Here is a 22,155-nt window from a genome sequence, read left to right as displayed (position 1 = left end):
AGACGAGTCCCTCGCCTTTGTTGATAAACAGTGATGTCAAGTGGTCTATACCAAATGTCATAATTTCGGCCACATTTAATGCAAATTGCCAAAGTTTTAACAACTTTTCCCAAAATTTTGGCTACAGTTCGGCCTTGAAAATGGGTTGGGTCACTGATATGTAATGGTTGAAAATGCAACCCATTTTTGTGGCACATCCGTGTATGGCCATACACATTTTGCACTGTGTACCTTCCCCCAAACAGTTAAGCTACCATACCATCTTCATTGGATTACCTTTCTCTTGACCATTGTTTGGCATTGATGGATAAGCTAATGTGATTAAGTCATTGAAGACAACTAAGCTTGTAAAATGGCTCACTTTTAAAATATTAAGACTCCCCATCATGTCCTGCTTACAATATCCTACACATACTTCTCTAGCATTTACTGAAATTTCATCATAACTGAAAAATACACTATTAATAATGGTAATGTGTAATTTTAATTACAGGTTAAAAAAGATTTTGAATTGAAACGCTTAAACCATGTAAGTTGATAAAAGGAAATTGTTGAGTATCTATATTAGTACACATTTTTTATACAACCTATCGAGTAGCAGAAGTGGGTAATTGCAATAGCTGCCATGTGTAGATGAGTATATAATATACTGTGTGTACATTGCCAAATGTTCACAGGGCATCACTTCTGGCACTGAACAGTTGTTATTATATCAGTTAAAGAAATTTGGGTTGATAGTTCAAAATGCTTGGGTCACCAAAACAACAGGCACATTCTTTTAACATTCTGTCATTTACTGAAACATTTTGGTAAGAACTTTACCTTCATAAATGTATTTGAAAAGTCTTATTTAATATAATTGGAATTTTAGAAGAGGGAACCAAATTTCCCAAAAAAATATCATGATCAAATAAAAAATAATTTCAACAACAAAATAAAGCGATGTACCTCTACAATAAACTAAAATACACATGATCAAGGCATATCAAGTAACTTCTTAAAACTTCTTAAAACTTCTTGACGAATGCTCAAACCTAGTAAGGTTTCACAATACATGCTTCACAAATATGCAGTGAAAGTTTTCTGATGCGCAACATGGGGCTAATCTAGTCGAAATCCATACACTCCCTAAGGAAGACATGACCGTGATCTTACACAGGGAGTGCGAATTTCAAATGGGGTTACCTGAATGTGTGATTCCATGTGGAATATTCAGGTCATGTCTTTCATAGGGGGTGTATGGATTTCAACTGGAATTAGCCATTTTGGAGCAGATGACACTAAATGCATGACTCCATTTGAAATCTACACCCCCTGTGTGGAAGATTAAGGTCATGTCTTCCATAGGGGGTGTATGGATTTCAACTGGAATAGCCCATTTTGAAGCAGACGACACTAAATGGATGGCCCCATTTGAAATTCACACTCCCTGTGTGGGAAATTAAGGTTGTGTCTTCCATAGGGGGTGTATGGATATCAACAGGAATAGCCTATTGTAAGTGACAGTACTCATAGAAGCAAACGTTGAATTCACACACACACAAAAAGGCATTTCAACTCGGCAACACAAGTGTCCCTAAGATTATGATGGAAAATGGAGCTGGGCTGGGAGGGGCTGCTTGTACCCATCTCCGGTCAGTGCCAGCATCCCTCTATTCCAACTCTCATCAGGAGTTGCAGGGGTGTAGCCAGGGGAAGCCAATCTGTCCCCCACAGAAAGTTTTCAGGGTTAAAATGGGGACAGCAAAGAGTGAAGTGTTCTTGAAATGACTAAAAATTTGACAAAAAAATTGACAAATGGGGATGAAAATTTGGCTTTGCCCTCTCATACTAAAATCCTGGCTACGCTACTGACTTGGGCACTTACGGGTTCCTAGTTGTTCATTCACTAACAAGATACAACATATTGGGATACCTCAATTATAGTTCAGTTGAACAATAAATAAATGGAATATTTGGACGGATATTAAAAGGGTGGATTTATAGTACACATTCAATCCCAGCAGCATTGTGTGTTGATGCTGGTTAACGTTTTCCACCTCTCTTTTTGTCTGGAAGAGCTTGTTTCTGCTTCAGATCTTTGGCGCCTGACAGATCGTACTGGAAGCCTTTTTTGGCTGCTGCTGCCTCTTTCTTTAAGACCTGAAAATAAAATAATAAATTCAGAATTAGAAAATCTTGTCAAATATGGAGAATACCGTGGGCAAGTGGATGTAAGGGGTTTACTAAAATTCACGAATGCATAAGGCAATGCCGGGCATGATGGTTCAGCAGTACTGGCTTAAACTTGCGAGGTTGTGGGTTCGTATCCTGGTGTTGTCGTTGTGTTGTGCACTTGTCTCTCTAAACTCAAGTGTCTAATTTTCACAATTGTGACATAATCTGACCCAATCAGAACAAAGTCAGCAATTCATAACAAAATTGAGTTACAGGCAAAAATAAAGAGCATCAAACAAAAAAAAACTTAGTAAAATGGACAAAAGTTCATAACTTTGCAACCAAGTATGCCAGGGTTTTAGAGATTTCAAAATCAGTTCTAGGTACTGAGTTATTGATTCTAGTCATTAAAAATTGCACAATCATGCCACAAATGTATTGTACATGGCTTAAACATTTTCACCAGATATTTTAGATTTCTAAAAATACACAACAATCTTTCTTATTTGACCATATCTTTTTGTAATATCTTTTTGTAATTATTTCCCCATTTGGATGATAAATGAATCTGAAATCTGCCAACGACCACTGACATAATTTTCTGAAACTGCTTTAACTTTCCTGAAAATGTGTATTTCCCTATACTTTGAACAGGGAAGATCCAAACAAAATTTCCTGAAATCAGGAAATTTCCTGAAGATTTACATCGTTGCCCCATGTATGAACATCTACTATAACATCAAAACAAATTCAATAAACATACAAAGACTTTCCAAATGAATTCAAATACTTACTCCTTTCATTATTCTTGATTTGAGTTCCCCTTGGGTGAGAGGTCTGTTTTCTTCATCGCTCAAATCAGACCCTTGATCACTGTCGTAATCATCACCTGTTGACGGCGCTGTTATAAGCAATGGTTGCGGTGCAGGGATAGGACCTTTGCCAAGTAGACCTGGAATCTTCTGATCGGCATCAACATTCTACAAAAAAAAGTGACAACTTATCATAAATGTTGTGTAAGTCAGTTTAACTTTCTCTGTTAGTGTTATTCCAAATAATCGTATTTGATTGAAAATAAAAATTGATCATATACATATAAAATCTTTTGTTCATGAAATTAAGTAGCCTGAAACTTCAGATTTATTTTACACCTTCTTTATATCTACATGGTAATTATATGCCAAACCGTCAGTGTTTATTGCAAATATTAAGGTTATCACGGTGCACGGTGGCCCAATGGTTAGGGCGCGAGCTTCATAATCAAAAGGTTGCGGGTTCGAGCCCCACCACAGCCAGTGTGTTGCGTCCTTGAGCAAGATAGCTTAATTCCCAATTGCTTCACTCCACCCAGGTGTAAAATGGGGAGCTGCTGGGGTAATCACAATCTAAGTCGCTGAGAGTACCTGCACATCAGTTGCGGACTTGGTGAAGCGGAAATGATTCTGATATATCCTAATGGCAGCGGAATAATTGTTGAAGTGTGCTGATCATGCCTAGCTGTGTGGTCATGCCTAGCTGAAGCGCACATTAAATCAAACAACATTTATATTATTTTTTATTTTATCACAGCTTTTGGTTGAAGGTTCAATTTCTCAGATGGCTGAAGCTTCCAGGGGCAAAACAATGATACATCACTATCTATGGTATAGTCACAGGTTGATTTTGACTCGGACCTGTAAACTTCCACAAATGCTAATAACCCGGTGGGCCACTAGATTTTTGAGCCTGATATAACTCTTATGAGACATGATATAATCAGTCATGGTCATAATTGGACACAGTTTCTGCCTCACCTGTGTGTAATTTATGTTTTTATTTAATGATTTTTCTATTTATTCTTATTCTTGCATTGCAAGCAAGTTGGAAATATATGGCCGCTTTTTACGGTGATAGTAGACCTATGCACTACTTCCAAGCTCTTTTGTGCTTTATCTGATGATGATAGCGACACCGCAAATACCGCATACTTTGTGAAATTTGGAACTAGATTAAGGAATGACTACTAACTGAACTTGTATTAGTGACTACACTCTCTAAATTGAGTACACTCAGTACAAAACGATTAACAAGCAACATATCATATAAGCAACATATCATATTTAGTTTGGTAATTGGTAGTCTCTAACTTCTAAGTTGCATATTGCAATATGCTGCTTTATTTTGCACTTTTTGCAGCAGAACATATTGAAAAAGCTGAGCCAGTAAATTTATTGCAGGGCTGGTATATTTGCCATTTCACTAGCCTGGAGGGCCAGTAGAAACTGAAACCTAAGTCTGTCCCTGAGTATTAAGTGAACAACAGCAATTTTGTAACTCAAACTCAAGTCAGTTCTTTGAAATACCAGGGCGATTTGCATTCCTACCTTAGTGGTATCCACATAGACACTGACAGCAAGTAACTCATTGGTACGTTGCTCCACCAATCCTAGATATTGCATAATAGTCTCATCTGTAACACCCTCTGAGCTACCCAACATGTCATTAATGGTTGAACGATCACAGCTGATCTTAGTAAACAGTGATTCCACTCCTGAAACATCAATATGAACAAATTCATTTATATGTATGTGTGCAATCTTCCTTGCAACTCGTAACAAACAAATTAATAAACAAGCAACCAAAATGAACAAGAACAATTATTAACTTAACATGAGGCAATTTATCCTTGGGTGAGTTAAATTCAAATTATTTGGTGTATGTTACAATTTGTCAGTCGCAACACAGAGTGGCGTAGAGTGATTAATTTTTTTTTTCCATTTCACATAGTGGCGTAAAGATTAAGAGCTAGCTATATTCTATAATATTTGTTCTTTGTTACTATTGAAGACACAGTTTAATAGTTTGAACCTTCAATTTCAAATGGAATCGGGCCACTGAGAGATTACAATGGAGGAGTATCGACTCTGTTACTAGTAGTAGTAGTATATTTTGCTCAGAAACATATTTTGTCCTTCATGTACACCAATTTGTAAAACAAAGACACCCCTAACAAAACAAAACTTGAGTACCCCGAATCAAACAGAACAACAAAATACATACCAGCTTTGAGTTGATCCAAGATCTTATTGACGCTTTTAATCTTAGCATTATGGTCATTAGCATCCCTGGATGCTGTTGTCTGTTTCTCCTCCAGATTCTTGAGAATTGACTTCCTTTGTGCTTCCATCTCAGAGCCTTGGCTTTCAAATTGCTTCATCTCATCTTGAATCTACACATATGGAAACATAATGAGTGGATTGTCAAGGTTTTGATGTTAACATGACAACAATGCAAATAGGAGCAAGAGAAATAATGGAAGACACTGTGTGCAGTAATAAGCAGTGAGGGCAGGGGTGCTTCCATTTTAGGAAGGGGCACCTTGTGCCTCCTTTCTGGTCCCACCCCTGGGGTGTGCCCAGACACCTTCATGGACCCACACACCCTTGGGCATGAGTTTTATGACTTCTACCTAACCATGACAATTGTAGTGTCAGGGGAGTATCCTATGTGCTGTCTGCGTTCCAGGGATGCAACCAGTGAGGTATTTATGAGGTTAGGCTGTTTTTACCAAAAATGTAAAATCAGCCGTTTTGGGGCCAAAATTGATTAATTTTGATTGAAAGTTTTTGAACAAACTCTGAACATTTTATTAAAAAAATATGTTTGCAAAAAAATCAGAAAATTTTCATGTTTGAGGTAAAATTTTAGGGTAATTTTAGCCTCCAGGAAAAAACCCTGACCAACCGACCCTACTTGAAAAGTTCACCCGCATATAAGGTTTTTTTTCTTTGTTGCCTTAGGGATGATAATAAGTAACAACGTAGGTACCTACCTCAGTAATCTGGTCCTGTAACATCTCAATCTCATTGTTCTTCTCATTGACATAATTGAACAGAGCAAAGTTACGATCTTCAACTTCTATGAATTTCTCCACCAGTTTGTTAAGATCAGTTTCTCCAGTGATGTCCGAGATGGTATGGAAAGCGGCCTCGTAGGCTTCAATGGAATCTTCCTGGCGCTCACGGCGTTTCTTCTCATCTTCTTCAGCCTCTGTAATATGAACAGAACGATTTAAGAAATTGATTGGGCTAGGGTTTTTTTACGAGTTCCTTTATTGCATTATTTAATATCTAAAACATTAAATAACAAAGATATTAACATTGTAATATCACTTGTGTGCCAAAGTTCCTTGTGCAATCTATCTTCTTGTGTGTGAAAGTGACATTTCTGTTGTTTTAATACTGACTCAGGGGCTGTGCAATATATGAACCCTGAGGGAGGGTAAAATTGGGGGAAAGATTTTTTGGGAGGCTGAGGGGATGGGGGCAAGCAATTTTTGGTAAACCGAGAGGGGGGGGGGGGGCAAGCAATTTTGGCACACATTTACAGGACACCTTTAAATAACACGCTCTAAAAAGGATTAGGAAAACACTACAGAAACTTTCAAATATGACATGCTACACGCACATCATATATATATATCTAGATCATTTAAAGTTTGCAAATTGGGAACCCAAAAATTTGCCACGTGCAAAGGTGGGGCAAAGATTTTTTGGCAGGCCAGGAGAGGGGGGGGGGGGGAGCAATATTTGGCACACCATTTGAAAATTTTACCCACCTGGGGGCTCATAATTACTGCACAGCCCCTCATTGGAGAGGTTTCTTGGTCAAAACAATTTTTGTGTGTATGTGCTGTGTGTGACTACATATCTGACAAAGTCTGTCATGATTTCAATAGAGGTATGGTAATTCTTGACAAAAGTATGGGTACAATTCTTCATGAGTGCAGGGGGTGATAGAACTTCAAATACGTCAAATTAACATTGATCTTAATTCTTATATGGCATAACATAAGAATCTATATGGGTGTTGACTGCAGACAACAAGTTTTAAATTGAAAAAAAAATTTCAGAATTGTAAATTGTCATGACCATATTTGGAATCAGCATGAAAAATGCATTAAAATGAGTACAAACAAGCCAAGTATTGGTCTGGTGATTCTTAAGATAGTTCTTGATATTTTGAGAAAATATCTCAAAAGCTTGTAATATATAGCAAGAAAAGCATTAATAAAGTACAACAACAGTGCACACAGAAAAACTCATACCTCTTTTGTGACGAAGCGCCACCAACAGTTCATCTTCCTCTCGTTCTTTGCTCTTGATGTTCATGAACTCTTTGAGCTTGCGATCATGATCAATGATTCTCATCAGTTCCTTCATCTCTGCGTTATACTGAGCACAATCCTTATCGGCTTTTTCCTTCAGCAGTATCATCTTGGCCTGGGCTTCATCACGAGAATCATACGCTTGAGTAGATTGGTCGATCACTTCGCCAATTGCTTGACGATTATCAGCACTCTCCTACATAAAGCACAGATTTTGTTAAAGAGAGAAAAGTTTATTTATAATTTATCATCATGTACATGTTTCTTTACTAGTGGTGACTTACTACAAGCAGTCAAGTTAGCTCAATCGATAAGGCATTCAACTATGGTGCAATAGATAGCGAGTTCGAACCCTGTCGGTGGTTTAGTAGCTGCTCTCGTAGGAAAATTGAGTTAGCTTGAAATTCCCCTAGACAAGGAACTTACTGCTATAAAGTTTCAAAGAGAATATACAATTGGGTAACTATCAGCTCTTATCTACATGACATCCTCAAGAAAGACAAAGGATTCGAGCTAGAAGATTTCAAGACAGCGATGCAGGACATAAACCTATGAAGAGCCATTGTGATTCGGGAAAACCACCCACCTTAGTAGTAGTAGTAGTAGTATGAAATACTCACTCCAGTTGTGGAAGAGATATGTAAAGCCATAATACAGGGGGAGTATGGGTTTCAAAATGATTAACCCTGACCAATTACATTTGAAAAACATACTCCCCCTGTGGAAGCTATTTCCAAAATTTTCCACAGGAGTGTGAATTTCAAGTGGAACAGCCCAACAAAGATGATACACTGTTTCAACATCAATGCTCTACCTTTTCCAACTTCTTGCGTATTCCTTCAAATCGAGTGCGTTCCACCCTGAGACTGTCAATCTCCTCTCTTAGTTCTGCATTGTTAGTAAGCATACTATTGAAGCCTTCATTAGCCTGTCAAATAAAAAAAAAATGGGAGAGGTTAGAATTTTATTATAGTTTGAGAATCAAGATGATTCTTCACCCAAAATATGTTTGTATGACAAGGAAATATGTGACGTGTCATGTCAAAAGCAGACACTTTTGGGCAGGATCGTACATGGAGAAATAGCCACAAATCTGCCCGTGGGTGATTTTTTCACAATTTGGGTTTGTTGCAAATTTGTGATGTTATTAATGTTAAAAATATTATAGTTTCAGACCAGAATGTAACTGGCATCTTGTATTTTTTGAGACATATTTCAAGGTATACTCAACATTGTCAATAATATATTTAAAGGCTGATATCTCAATTTCGAATTTTATAATACCATAACTTACGAATTCAATATCTTCGCTTAGGAATGTCCGATTTCATTTGGAAAAACAGCGTTGTGGAGCAAAACATCTCTATATTTAAGATGTAAAAACCTCAAAATTTATAACCTACCCAAAAGTGTCTGCTTTTGACATGACACGTCACATATATGATTTTCACAAGTTAAATACAGGTTAAACTTTGAAAGTTATCTATTTCTCTGGTTTGCATCTTTTGTCTGTGATCCTCACATATCTAGCATTCAGAGAATAAACGATAGGAATTTTTATTTTGAATATCCTCTACCGTGTGATAGACGACAGGCAGGCAAACTTTTGCACCTGTGTATTTTAAGGTTCTTGGACAATTTATGGTTAGGGTTTAGAGTTATTGTATACTCTCATCAGCTCCATCAGCACAGATATTTTGAATATCCTCCACCGTGTGATAGACGAAAGGCAGGCAAACTTTTGCACCTGTGTATTTTAAGGTTCTTGGACAATTTATGGTTAGGGTTTAGAGTTATTGTATACTCTCATCAGCTCCATCAGCACAGATATTTTAAATATCCTCTACCGTGTGATAGACGACAGGCAGGCAAACTTTTGCACCTGTGTATTTTAAGGTTCTTGGACAATTTATGGTTAGGGTTTAGAGTTATTATTAATGCTCTGCATGCTAGCCATAGGCTTCAATATAAAGTCTCAAGTTTTGAGATTTATTAATGCTCTTTCTTCTTTGCAAAAAACTTTATGAAGAACAAACACCTAAAACATTTTCTATTTCCCCAAGATGAAACAGATTTCACTCACCTATACCCCTGTATGGAAATTCCCATCATGAATGTCATTCAAATTCCCATCATGGAAATTCCCATCATGACGGTCATTCAAAGAAGAGCATCCAAACTCAAAGGTGATATGATGACTGTGAAGTTCCAATTTCCATATGTAAAACTTTTGAGCTGAGAAATCCCACTGTTATGTAAATGGCTATAATTAATGGGTAGCTTAGAAATCTGAAATAGTTTTGTGGAAGGAGGGGTTTCTGGAATCATTCATTTCTGGGTTATCAAAATAATAGAATTATACATTATAGCCTATATGTATGTATATAATTGAAGACCGAATTAAAAAGACTAGTTTGCGTATGACATTCTGTCAACCAGACCAAAAATGCTGTACTGCGCAGGTCAGGAACCAATCAAGTCGTGCCTTTGCCCTGACGTCAGATGCAAACTTTTTAATTCGGTCGTCAATTATAACAATATTTACACATACCTGGTGTAATCTATTCTCCTTGACTCTAATGGCCTTCTGAGTTTTCTGTGTGTGTTGAGTACTAGCATGTACTCCACCCATCTGTTTATGCTGTTGTTTAATCTCCTTCTCTTTAGCTCTAATCTTGGCATCCAGTTCTTTCTGTTTCTCTTTTTCATCGTCAATTTCACGGTTGAATTTATCTGCAAAAAAATGAGAATATCAATTGAGTTGGTGATTTTTAACTGAGTAAGTATTTTAGCCATTCATATTCAAAATAAATGCAAAGCAAGTTGTGTTATGATCAATGAATAAGACTGGGAAATTTTGGTGCTGTGTCATATTTTCCCTCTCCTTAAGGGCTGGGGTATGAGCGTTTGGACAGTATTTATTGTGGGACATTAGAGCACATCAGACATATCGAATTGCATTCTGAATACTGAAGAATGTCATTCTGATATCAAATAATTTTGATTTTTGAAATTAGCAATTTAATACACATTTTATGGCAAATCATTAAAATTGATATTTTTGATATTTAACAGTACTTGAAGTAAACTTTATAATTCTGATGATTTATACTTAAAGTGTATGTAGGTGGGATGAAAAGCAGACGTTCAATTAAAAATTTTGACCTTTAGTATTGAAGATATGGATTTTTTCCCAAAACACCAAAAAAAATTAGGTCTTTTTGGAAAAAATCCATATCTTCAATATGAAAGGTCAAAATTTTCAATTGACCGTCGACTTTTTCCTCCTGCTACATACACTTTAAGAATATGTCATTAGATTTATATAATTTACTTCGAGGACTGTTATATATCAAAAATTTGAAAAATATCAAATTTTTATAATTTGTCATAAAATTTGTATTATATTGTGATTTTCAAAAAATGAAAATTATTTGATATCAGAAAGACATGCTTCGTATTCAGAATGCAATTCGATAGGTCTGAGGTGCTCTCATGTTCCACAAAAAATACTGTCGAAACGCTTATAATAAACGCTCATTTTAGATCCCTTAAGACCCATATGATAACCGGGATGATAACTTAACATCGGGCTATTCCAGTTGAAACCATATACCCTATGGAAGTCATGACCTTAAAGCCTTAATGTACAATCTTTTTAAATTTTTAGATTTTTCTTTTTTTCTTCTAAAATGATAATATGCAATCATTATGAAAGTTCCCAATACATTTGGACGCTTGAAAAACATTGGAATTTGCAAAGAAACAACATCATAAACTTCACCTCTATCCGACTCGAAACATCTCGCACTATTTGGATTAGGACAGCGAGTGCGGCCTCAGAGTTATAGTCTCCTCTGGCGGCCAGTTTGAGTTACGCTCCCTCCACATGTGGAGGGAGCGTAATAAGCTAGTTTTGTAGGAGACTACGGTTTACTGATCGTGGCCGACATAAAGTCATAATCTAAAAAAATTATGACTTTATGTCGGACCAACAGAAAATCGCCCCGTTTTACTACAAATAGGACGAATTTGACAGTTTGCTCATAGATTTAAGTTAGAACATGTGTAAGTATTACAAATATGCCAAAAAATCGGTTTTGAAAAAAATAAAGGTAAATTCTGAAAAAAGATCGTACATTATGACTTTAATCTTCCACACAGGGAGTGTGAATTTCAAATGGAGTTACCTGAATAGCCCATTCTATTTGAGAGCATCATTGAGTGTATTGCTCAATGAAACTTGTCCATCCATTATGATTACTAAGATGAGTTTGTTTATTCAATATCAAATGTTGTTAACCAAAAATAAAAAGGTTTTAGTGGGAGCTTGAATAATTTTACAAGTTATAACACTTGCTGCATGTACCATGACAGAATTGGCACTTGCCGACATACAAAAACTCCAGATTATTTATTATGGACATTTTTGGGGGGAAAACTTCACTCCTAGCATTCACAATTCAAGTGTAATGAATTCAACAACCAAGATGTGTTTTTATAATTTGTGACACGATCTGGTCCATGGGGGCCAAAGGCGGCAAATTTGAAACTGAGATAATGGTAAAAATATGGAGTAAAAAACAATAAAATACATAAGAAAATAGACATCAAAAAACTTCATAATTTTAGAACCAAGTACATGTATGCTAGACCTTTGGTGTTTTCAGTAAATGATAGCCTATTGTAAGTATAATGTAATAATTACAGTAACTCAATTGTCAAAATTGCCTCCTTTGGCCCCCATGGACCAGATCGTGTCACATTTGTGAATTAAGCCCACTTAGGACTGACCATGAAGGTAGTAGAGACTACCTTCATGGACTGACCTGGTATTTCATTTTGTGGTGCTTGGTTTTATGGTATCAAAGACGCTGGACTACGTTACTGTATATTATTTTGGAAATGATGTTTAATTATACCTCTTTCGTTACACAACTGTGTCAGCCTGTCTATGTTACCCTCATCTTTGGTCTGGTTCGTTGTGCTGTCAGACAATGAGTAATCTTTCAGCAATTCAGCCTTTTCTGCTTCAAGACTTTGCATCTCAGCTCTGGAAGGGGAAAAATATTGAAATTGTTATACTACTATAACTCAAAAAAATCTAAATTCATCTTAAAGATAATACCCTTATGACCAGCTTGAGTTTGCCAAAAGAAAGTCCCAAAAACCTAGGTGTAAGTGAAAGATGTGGTTATAACTTAGACAGAGATGTGGGATGATGAAGCAAAATGAGTTATTTCTTCCACAAAATCAAAATTTATTTAGCATTCTTGACCAACTAATTAAAGGCTAATGATTCCCATTACATATTATTTGTCAAGTACTGAGATGACTCTTTCGTCATTATTCATTATTGGACTGTATTTCATTATTACCTATAAATTGTTGATATATCATGTCAAACCAGGGATTAAGGCTGGCATTTTCAGGCGGGCTCACGGGTACCCGCCCGAAAAAAAAAGAAAAAAAACAATTTAAGTTTTTTTTTTTTTTGGTTTTGTAGTGTCCCTGGACCTATAGACCTAAATGCTAGGATCATTCATGGTTGACCTAAAAATAAAAAAAATTGCATGATGTTTTGTGTTTTTAATATGAAATTGATACTTTGTTTTCATGTCATACTCTATTAATGATATCAAAATGCATTCAAATTCATACCCGCCGTAACCCGCGGGCACAAAATTACCCAAAAATGCCAGGCCTACCAGAGATTATTGCTTAGATTACCATATTACAGACAACTTTACAGATTCGGAAAAGATTCTACTTTGCAATTTTTGTAATCACCAGAAACAAGACAAGTTTTAATTTCTACCCCTACAACTAAGACAACCATCTGAAATCATCAGCAGGGCATGACCAGGGACAAGCGGTTTGCGCGCAACTTTTTTTCCGCGCAATCCCGCGCAATTTGTTATTTTTTTCAGCGCAAATCGCCTGTCCTGGGCATGACTGACATTTTGAGAGCTTAAATTTTTCATTATTTTCAACTCAATTTTTTCATGGAAACAATGAATGTTTTGGCTCAAATTAAAATATGATGTGGGCAGGTGATGGAAAACTTAGCATCAACCTTTATTGGCCTAATTTAACAATATGCTGAAAATTCCCTCAAATGGAAACCGCCGCTCCTATTTGTATGTTGTTGAAAATCAGGAAATACTAACTTGAAGGCATGTAATCAATTAAATTAATCAAAAGTAAAATGGATTTTAGACAATAAACAATTCATCTGATTTGAGTGTCACACTTACAGTTGTCTTCGAATAAGGTCTTGAGATTCTATGTTGTAAGCAGTCCTATCTCCCTCCATGATACGATACTGACGCTGAAGTTTAGCCAACTCATTCTCAGCTGAAATAGAAGCACATCAGAATTCATTATATTTGACCTAATTAGTACCCTCCCCTAATTAGTGCTATTTTACTCTCCTAACTTGTGCCTGAATAAAGCTTTTAACTGCACCCCATTCAATGCACTTTTAGCTCATTGCGTAAATATTTCAACATTTAATGCATCTCTCCAGAGTTAAAATAACTATGACATAAATTTGCTTTAAAAGTTATCTCTTTCAGAGTCTTGGTTAGCAGCGACGTAGCTTGCGACACCATCACGGCATCTTCATTCAGCGTAGTGTGGTCAGGTGACCGGAGGATTGTAAACACTACGCTGAATGAAGACGCTGTGATGGTGTTGCAAGCTACGTCGCTGCTAACCAAGACTCTGAAAAAGGTAACTTTTTAAGCAAATGTCAAGAATGACAGAGTTCAATATCAGTATCCATGCTGCTATGACATATGTATATTCTATGAATATTATTTAGTATTTTCAGCAATTTCAGCAATTTGTGTAATTTATATTAAATAGGGCGGTTGCACGAAAGTTTAAAGGTTGATCAAATTGACCTGTACTGAGAGTCAGTCAAGTGACGATGGAGGACAAACAAACTATTATCATCCTCTGTGAATCTTTGGCGCGTCATTCAAACCCATGCTTTGTAAGGAATACTAGCACTCTGTGGGTGATATTTCATTTTCACATGCTCCAATATCATTGTTGTGCCTCCAGGGCTAGTGACCTGTGGCGTACATGAAACCTCACATCTGCACAGGCTGCATTATGAGCATCACATTTCTCCTTGGACAAGCATATTTGCTTACTGAAGAGTGAAGACAAGAAACAATGTATATGACACTAGTAAAAACCTACAAAAATAGGCGTATTCACAATATCAATGGTAATCATGCACTTACCCATTTGCTGATCAGCATCAATGTCGCTGATGTCTGAGCGCCGACTGGCAGACCTTGGATTACCACGAGGCATGATGAATGTTGTCTTTAACAAGCCCAAATAAAAAAACAGTAAATCCTTGCTTCTCGTCAAACTTCAATAAAGGTCTGTAAACATCTGTAATTAATGTACAAGCAAACATCAATGTTTTCTCGTTATAAAATACTGAATGTTTTTCATAGAAAATAGATCGAGTAAGCAGCTTCATGTTCAAATATATAAACAAACTACGGTACCACAAACATTTTACCAAAGATATTTACAATTATCACTGGGACACAAGAAATGCCAAAGATTAGTATTCCAAAAACAAGAAAGGTCTTCTCAAATTACAGATCTGTCATATTCTGACTTAAAAGAATATTATAAAGCCAAAAGAAATAAATTGTTTGGTTGTCCTTCTGCACCAACCCTACTTCTTGTCTTGAGTCAATCCAAAACATTTCTATTTTTGAAGAGATTTATTTATCCATTCAACAATAGCTCATATTGTAGAGAACTCCATTTTGGTTCACCATTTCTTATTTTCTGGGCATGTACAAAATGTAGACATATATGGTGATGGGCCAGTAATGTAGTATCATTCCCCTTTGAAAACGATTTGAAAATTTAGAAAATCCAATTTAAGCAAATTGTCAAAAACCTGCTTGTGCCCCCGTCAGGCCCTGTGCCTCTCAATCGTGGTCACTACCCCACTGTCCCTGCAATAGGATGACTCACGCTACGCCGGGGGGTGGTCACTTGGGATATTTATTTGGCATGCATGCTAATTACAAAAAATTTCGATTGAGTTATCGTGTACCTAAATCATTTTACCGAGAAAATGAACATTGAAATAATGGCTGCTGAAGTTTAAAGTGGTCACATTTTGCACTTTCATAGAATCTCATGCGACAGTTCTGTTTTTTTACCTTACATTACGTAAACATGGGGTAAATCCAAAGCCCTGAGAAGTTTGAGCGAAATCCATTCATAACTTGATATTTAAATCGGGGAAAGAACTTGAAAAACTCACATTTTATCAGCTAAAACAGAGCCATTTGACCACTAGGTTATTGTGAAATTGGTGCTTCCGTGGTGCTTCCATAGGATGTGCAGCGCATGCAGATAAGCGTCGCATATGCATAGCATATCTGTGCATTAACAGCGTGTACCCCGCTGGTACAACAAACATGACAAAGATTTTCTTTCCTTATAATTGTGAAATAAAGTTAATTCTTTATTACTTCCGTGGTCCGAGCTCTGCGCCAGCGTACACACAGAAGAAATAAACAATCACGATTCACGCTGATTCACACTGATCAACGGACTTGACAACAAGCGGTTGACCATTGGTCGTCGGCGCGCGCGTAGTAAGCGACCTTTGTCACTTCTGCGATCGCAATTCACCAGCGTGTACCGGACCACGGAAGTAATAAAAATTAACTTTAGTGAAATAAAATCCATCAGTGCAGTATGTAAGGCATGTAAGGGGAGTTTACAAATCTGGATTTTCTTTCCTTGACCTTGTGTTTATAAAAAACATAAACATAAAAAAGTACATACTATCAAAAAAGCGCAATTTCGCGAACAGCCGCATTAAGCTTTACACTAATAATACCATGATTACTGTACCGACTACAGATAAACAGTGCAGTGTCCACTGTCCATTGCATACAATTGCAGTGTGCATGGAAATTGGAATGGAAATCATTGACATTGTTGACTGTACATCACATGATCAAAAGACAAAAAACTGCCGGACGTACTACAATTTATTTGTGCCTCCAATGTCAAAACTAAAACAGGTTATTGCTAGCGAACATATCTATTTTTGTTTTTAAATGTTTTATTCACGTAATAAAAGAGATTTTTACATGAAAATTCCTTACCAAAAGTACGTCTAAATGTAAAACACAAGACACGAAATCCAATCAATCATGGAAGTTGTTTATGCAGCGAGGTCAAAAGGTCATGTCGCGTAGAAACAGAGAGCGCCCCCGGTTGACAAGTCATATACAGTCTTACAGATCAGACACATTTTCTGCTCAGTTTTTGGCACTCTTTTCAAAAGTTTTGCAAAACTACAACACCTATCTTTAATTTCCAAATTACATAAACTGATTTTATTCTGTAACATAGCCCAATGCTTCAAATGAAATTTTTGGCAAATTTTTTTGGGAAACTATGGTCAAATTTTTATTCAATTGTTTTATTCCCCTTTCATCATGTTCTTGTTTTATTCCCTCTTTTCATCACTTTTCTTGATTTTATTCCCCTTTTCTTGTTTTATTTCCCTTTACATTGCTTTTGTTTATTCCCCTTTTCATAGCTTTTATTTTCCTTCTCATCGCTTTTCTTGTTAGGCCTACTATCTCCACCCCGCTCAGTTCTAGTTAGGCCTATTTCCCGTTTTTCTTGCACCTTTCCCCCCATTACTTTTGTTTTTCCATCACTTTTGTTTTCCATCAATTTCTTGTTTTATTACCCCTTTTCTTGTTTATTCGCCTTTTCAGTTTTAGGCCTCCTATCCTTTTTATCACTCATCGCTTTTCTTGTTTTATTCCCCATTTTTTGTTTTAATCCCCCTTTCATCACTTTTCTTGTTTTATCTGTGCACCTTTTCCTACATTTCTTGTTTGTTCCTCTTTTCATAACTTTTCTTGTTTTATTCCCAATTTCATGACTTCTCTTGTTAGTTTCCTAACTTATCTTGTTTTATTTGTCAGTTTCATCACTTTCTTGGCTTATCCGTCCCCTCTTCATCACTTTTCTTGTATTCCTAGCTGTTTTATTAATTTTTCTTGCCTATTCCCCTTTTCATCACTTTTCTTGTCATATTATATTCCTTTTTGATCACTTTTCTTGTTTAATCACCTTTTCCTACTTTCATCGATTTCGTATAGTACTGTAGGCCTATTACCTTGTTGTCCCTTTTTCATAGCTTTTCTTGTTCTGTTCACTTTTTTAATTGTTTATTCACCTTTTCATGAATTATTCCCCTTTCCATCACTTTTTTTCTTCTTTATTCCCCTTTTCATTGCTTTTGTTTATTCCCCTTTCCGCCACTTTTGTTTTATTCACCTTTTCATTGCTTTTGTTACGTTTAGGCCTATTCCCCTTTTCATGTTTTATTCAAATTGCATCGCGAAGTTTTTCTTGTTTGGTCCCCTTTTCCTCAATTTCTTGTTTTGTTCCTCTTTTCATCACAGTTTTCTTGGTTTATTCCCTCTTCATCACTTTTCTTATTTTATTCCCTTTTCCATAGTTGTTTTGTTAAATTTTCTTGTTTATTCCCCTTTTATCACTTTTCTTGTCTTATTAGATTCCATTTTTTAATCACTTTTCTTGTTTTATTAGCATATTTTTGTTTGCTTTTATCCCCCTTTCATCACTTTTTGGTTTCATTCCCCTTTCCAATGACTTTCTTGTTTTATCCACGTGGAGCTCCTCCTTTTATCACTTTTCTTATTTTATTCCCCTTTTCATCGTTTTTCTTGTTTTATCCATCTTATCTTTTTTTGTTTTATTCCCTTTGGTTTTGTTTTAGTCCCCTTTTCATCGCTTTTGTTTCATTCCCCTTTTCATCATGCACTTTTCTTGTTTTATTCCCCTTTTCATCACTTTTCTTGTTTTATTCCCCTTTTCATTACTTTTCTTGTTTTATTCCCCATTTCATTACTTTTCTTGCTTTATTCCCCTTTTCTTCACTTTTCTTGTTTTATTCCCCATTTCATTACTTTTCTTGTTTTATTCCCCTTTTCATCACTTTTCTTGTTTTATTCTGCATTTCATTATTTTACTTGCTTTATTCCCCTTTTCATCAATTTTCTTGTTTTATTCCCTCTTTCATCATTTTTCTTGTTTTATTCCCCTTTTCATCACTTTTCTTGCTTTATTCCCCTTTTCATTTTCTTGTTTTATTCCCCTTTTCATCACTTTTCTTGTTTTATTCCCCTTTTCATAACTTTTCTTGTTGTATTCCCCATTTCATCACCATTCTTGTTTTATTTCCCCTTTTCATCACTTTTTGTTTTATTCCCCATTTCATTACTTTTCTTGTTTTATTCCCCATATCATTACTTTTCTTGTTTTATTCCCCATTTCATTACTTTTCTTGTTTTATTCCCCATTTCATCACTTTTTTGTTTTATTCCCCATTTCATCACTTTTCTTGTTTTATTTCCCATTTCATCGCTTTTCTTGATTTATTTCCCATTTAATTACTTTTCTTGTTTTATTCCCCATTCCATTACTTTTCTTGTTTTATTCCCCTTTTCATCACTTTTCTTGTTTTATTCCCCATTTCATTACTTTTCTTGTTTTATTCCCCTTTTCATCACTTTTCTTGCTTTATTCCCCTTTTCATCACTTTTCTTGTTTTATTCCCAATTTCATTACTTTTCTTGCTTTATTCCCCTTTTCATCACTGTGATAATTTGACTTTACTTGCTTTATTCCCCTTTTTTATCACTTTTCTTGTTTTATTCCCCATTTCATTACTTTTCTTGTTTTATTCCCCATTTCATTACTTTTCTTGTTTTATTCCCCATTTCATTACTTTTCTTGTTTCATTCCCCTTTTCGTCACTTTTCTTGTTTTATTCCGCTTTTCAACACTTCTTGTTTATTCCCCTTTTCATGTTTATTCCCATTTCATCACGTCTTTTTATTTTTTATTACTTCTTGTTTTCCCCTTTTCATCACTTTTCTTGTTTTATTCCCCTTTTCTTGTTTATTCCCCTTTCCATGATTATTCCCAGTTTCATCACTTTCTTGTCTTAGCTTGTTCCTTTTTTATCACTTGTTTTCCCCTTTTCTTGTGGCTTTCCGCATAGCGTGATTGCATGCTACTATTTCGCACTGCTGTAATTGGTCATTAGTAAGACTGTTTTATCCTGTTTAAAAGTTAGCGGTAAGTCTGTTTTAGCCTGTTTGATTTTTTGAAGGGCAAAATGTAAGTTTTGATTAAAATTTTCTTATTTGTACCTATTCCAGAGAATAAAATCTTGCTAATTGTGAAATGAGGAGTTACAAATTCCTTTACTAACTTTGCATCATTTATAAACTGGTCTCAAAAAGAACATTTCTTAAATATCTTAAAATCATGTCCATAAAAATGAACAAAGATTGCACACAGGATTACTTCAATACTCTACTCTAAGCACTGGTCAGTAACCAAACAGTTGTCCAACTGACATCTGTTGGGATGTGAATGTGACCCATGAAGGTGTTCCATGTCAGTGCATTTTGCTATTGTGTCAGTTGGACAACTGCTTGGTTACTGACACGTGTTTAGAGTAGAGTATTGAAGTAATCCTGTGTAAATTTTTGTTCATTTTATAGACAGATTTTAAGATATGACCTTGTGAAAAATTATAAGTTTCTTTTTGAGACCAGTTTATTTCGGGCATTGTGGGAAAAATCTGAACATTCTGATTTGGACCTCAGGTTAAAGGCGAAATGCTTACATTTTTCACAATGCCCTCCAAACAACTGATGTGCAGCAATTTGTCAAATTTTCATATATTTGGCACATTCTTTCATAAGTGTATAAATGGCAAACATGAAACAATCTAATACCATGAAGGTAGAATAAAGATCAACAAACAATGTGTCATTGTTTTCTTATCCAAGTATTTTCTCCAGAAATACTTATTTTTAATTTTATCCATTTATGCTTTAATTCATTTGACACATATTGCTTATAATAATAATAGTAAAATACTTTATATTTTATATTCTAAGTTCACCACATACATACAGTTTCAAAATGTCTCCATACACAACTCATTATATTCTTAATTAAAGACATTGTGAGACATTCAGAAACTAAATTATAACTTAAAAAACACTTCAAATAAATGTTCAGAAAAATAAAACCATGTAATTCATGAAATAATTATGGTCATTCAGAGGGTTGCAACATAGTTGGAATTAAAAAATTTAATAGACCGTATTGAATAAACTCAACCGGAACGGTAAAACAATTGAAATGGTAGACAATGACATGTTGGTTCTCTTCAAGTTCTAAGTGACAGAGGAATAGGTCTCTAGTTCAATTCCACAACCATTCATACCAATCACCTGTTTTATTGTATTATCATGCAAATTGCCCCATGGTACCTTACAGAGGGCACATAATCAGGTACCTACCTATGGAGGCCAGTTCAAAAATATATGTACAGGATGTCCCAGAAAAAACAGAACCCTCACTGCACCTTCTTTTTCTCCCACTGCTAAAGCCCATTTCCAAAATAAAGTTGTTATTTTATTAAGTTATCATTGAGGAATGTTTGATACTAATTTTGTAGCCAAAACTCCTCTGTGGACAGAGTGAAAAACATGTACATTTCTTAAAAAGAGCATACTCTTCAAAGGTTGTGAGCTGATTGAAGGTTAAAAGGTTAAAGGTTTCTTAACCTACCAAAATATATTTGATAAATTTTTCTAAAATAAGAGAAAAAGAGAGCACAATGAGGGTTATGTTTTTTTCTGGGACACCCTGTAGATCACAGAATGTAGGATGCATACATAGCAGTGAACGGTGTATCTATAAAATCACTGAATCCTATAAGAATTTTAACCTTAACACTTGATGCACCCTCTGAATGACAAATAGGCTATTCCATTTAAAATTGGAGTAATTTTAAATGGAATAGCCCAATATACATGGTATTACAGGCAATTTGGTGGCATTATTAGGAAACAGGTGGACTTAATACTATATAGCAAGCACCTAACTAGTCACCATCAAAGTGTTACATATAATTCAATTATCACTAGGTCAACTGGATCATGCTTTTGGGTCCTGAACCACGATCAATATGATCGCCAGACAAAGTCTACCACATGTACTATCATTCCATAAGGTGCACAATCCAGTTGGAGTTATGTAACCACTTCATCGGTGAACATCAAGATCTATGGAATATGGAAGACTAGTGTGAACACTTCATTCCATTTAAAAGTTCAATCTTGTTAATAACTTTAAAAGGGATCTGAGATTTTCTGTACAAAATATTTTGTCTAAATGGGCTATTGAGTATTCCATTTAAAACACCCCCCCCCTGTGGAGATTTTGGAAATATCTTAAACATGGGGAGTATGAATTTCAAATGGAATTAACACATTAAGCAGCTCCATTTAAATTTCTTACACCCTCTGCAAAAAATTCAACCTGAATCTTCTACAGAGGGAGAACAAGTTTCAAATGGAACTGCTAATGTGTTCATTCCATTTGAAAATCTTCCACAGGGGGAGTGTGGACAAGGTGATTAACACATATAATAGTGTGTTCCAAAAAATGTCAAATGAGCCTTTTGAGAAATTCAGGATGTTCAGCTTTAGCCAATCACTGGTTGACCCCTTGAATCTTATGATGGTTCAACCCACATACTCAAGTAACCTAAATTGCATCTTTCAAACAATATTAACTCTCTCCATGTTGGTATTACCTGCAGACGACAAGTTTCATTTTTTTTAAAACAAAATTCAAAAAAGTCGGAATTGTCCATTTTCATGACCATATTTGGAATCAGCATGAAAAATGCATTACAATGAGTACTAGCCTAGTAC

The 22,155-nt window shown here is 35.6% G+C and overlaps 1 protein-coding gene across 1 annotated transcript; it reads right to left on the bottom strand.

Annotated features, from left to right (window-relative positions):
- Positions 1-1,007: 1,007 nt before the first annotated feature.
- On the bottom strand, positions 1,008-16,581 carry LOC140160760 (coiled-coil domain-containing protein 63-like). The gene is made up of 12 exons (XM_072184059.1): positions 16,471-16,581; positions 14,560-14,716; positions 13,561-13,660; positions 12,226-12,356; positions 9,855-10,036; positions 8,118-8,231; positions 7,244-7,499; positions 5,969-6,186; positions 5,197-5,365; positions 4,521-4,687; positions 2,952-3,137; positions 1,008-2,142 (listed from the first exon to the last, which is right to left on the bottom strand). Exons 2-12 carry the CDS (start codon positions 14,630-14,632, stop codon positions 2,026-2,028), a joined length of 1,713 nt encoding a protein of 570 aa, XP_072040160.1. The 5' UTR covers positions 14,633-14,716; positions 16,471-16,581; the 3' UTR covers positions 1,008-2,025.
- Between the last annotated feature and the right edge of the window lie 5,574 nt (positions 16,582-22,155).

Source organism: Amphiura filiformis, chromosome 9 (genome assembly GCF_039555335.1).
Source record: "Amphiura filiformis chromosome 9, Afil_fr2py, whole genome shotgun sequence".
Lineage (NCBI taxonomy): Eukaryota > Metazoa > Echinodermata > Ophiuroidea > Amphilepidida > Amphiuridae > Amphiura > Amphiura filiformis.
This window is presented reverse-complemented; position numbering and strand designations above follow the sequence as displayed.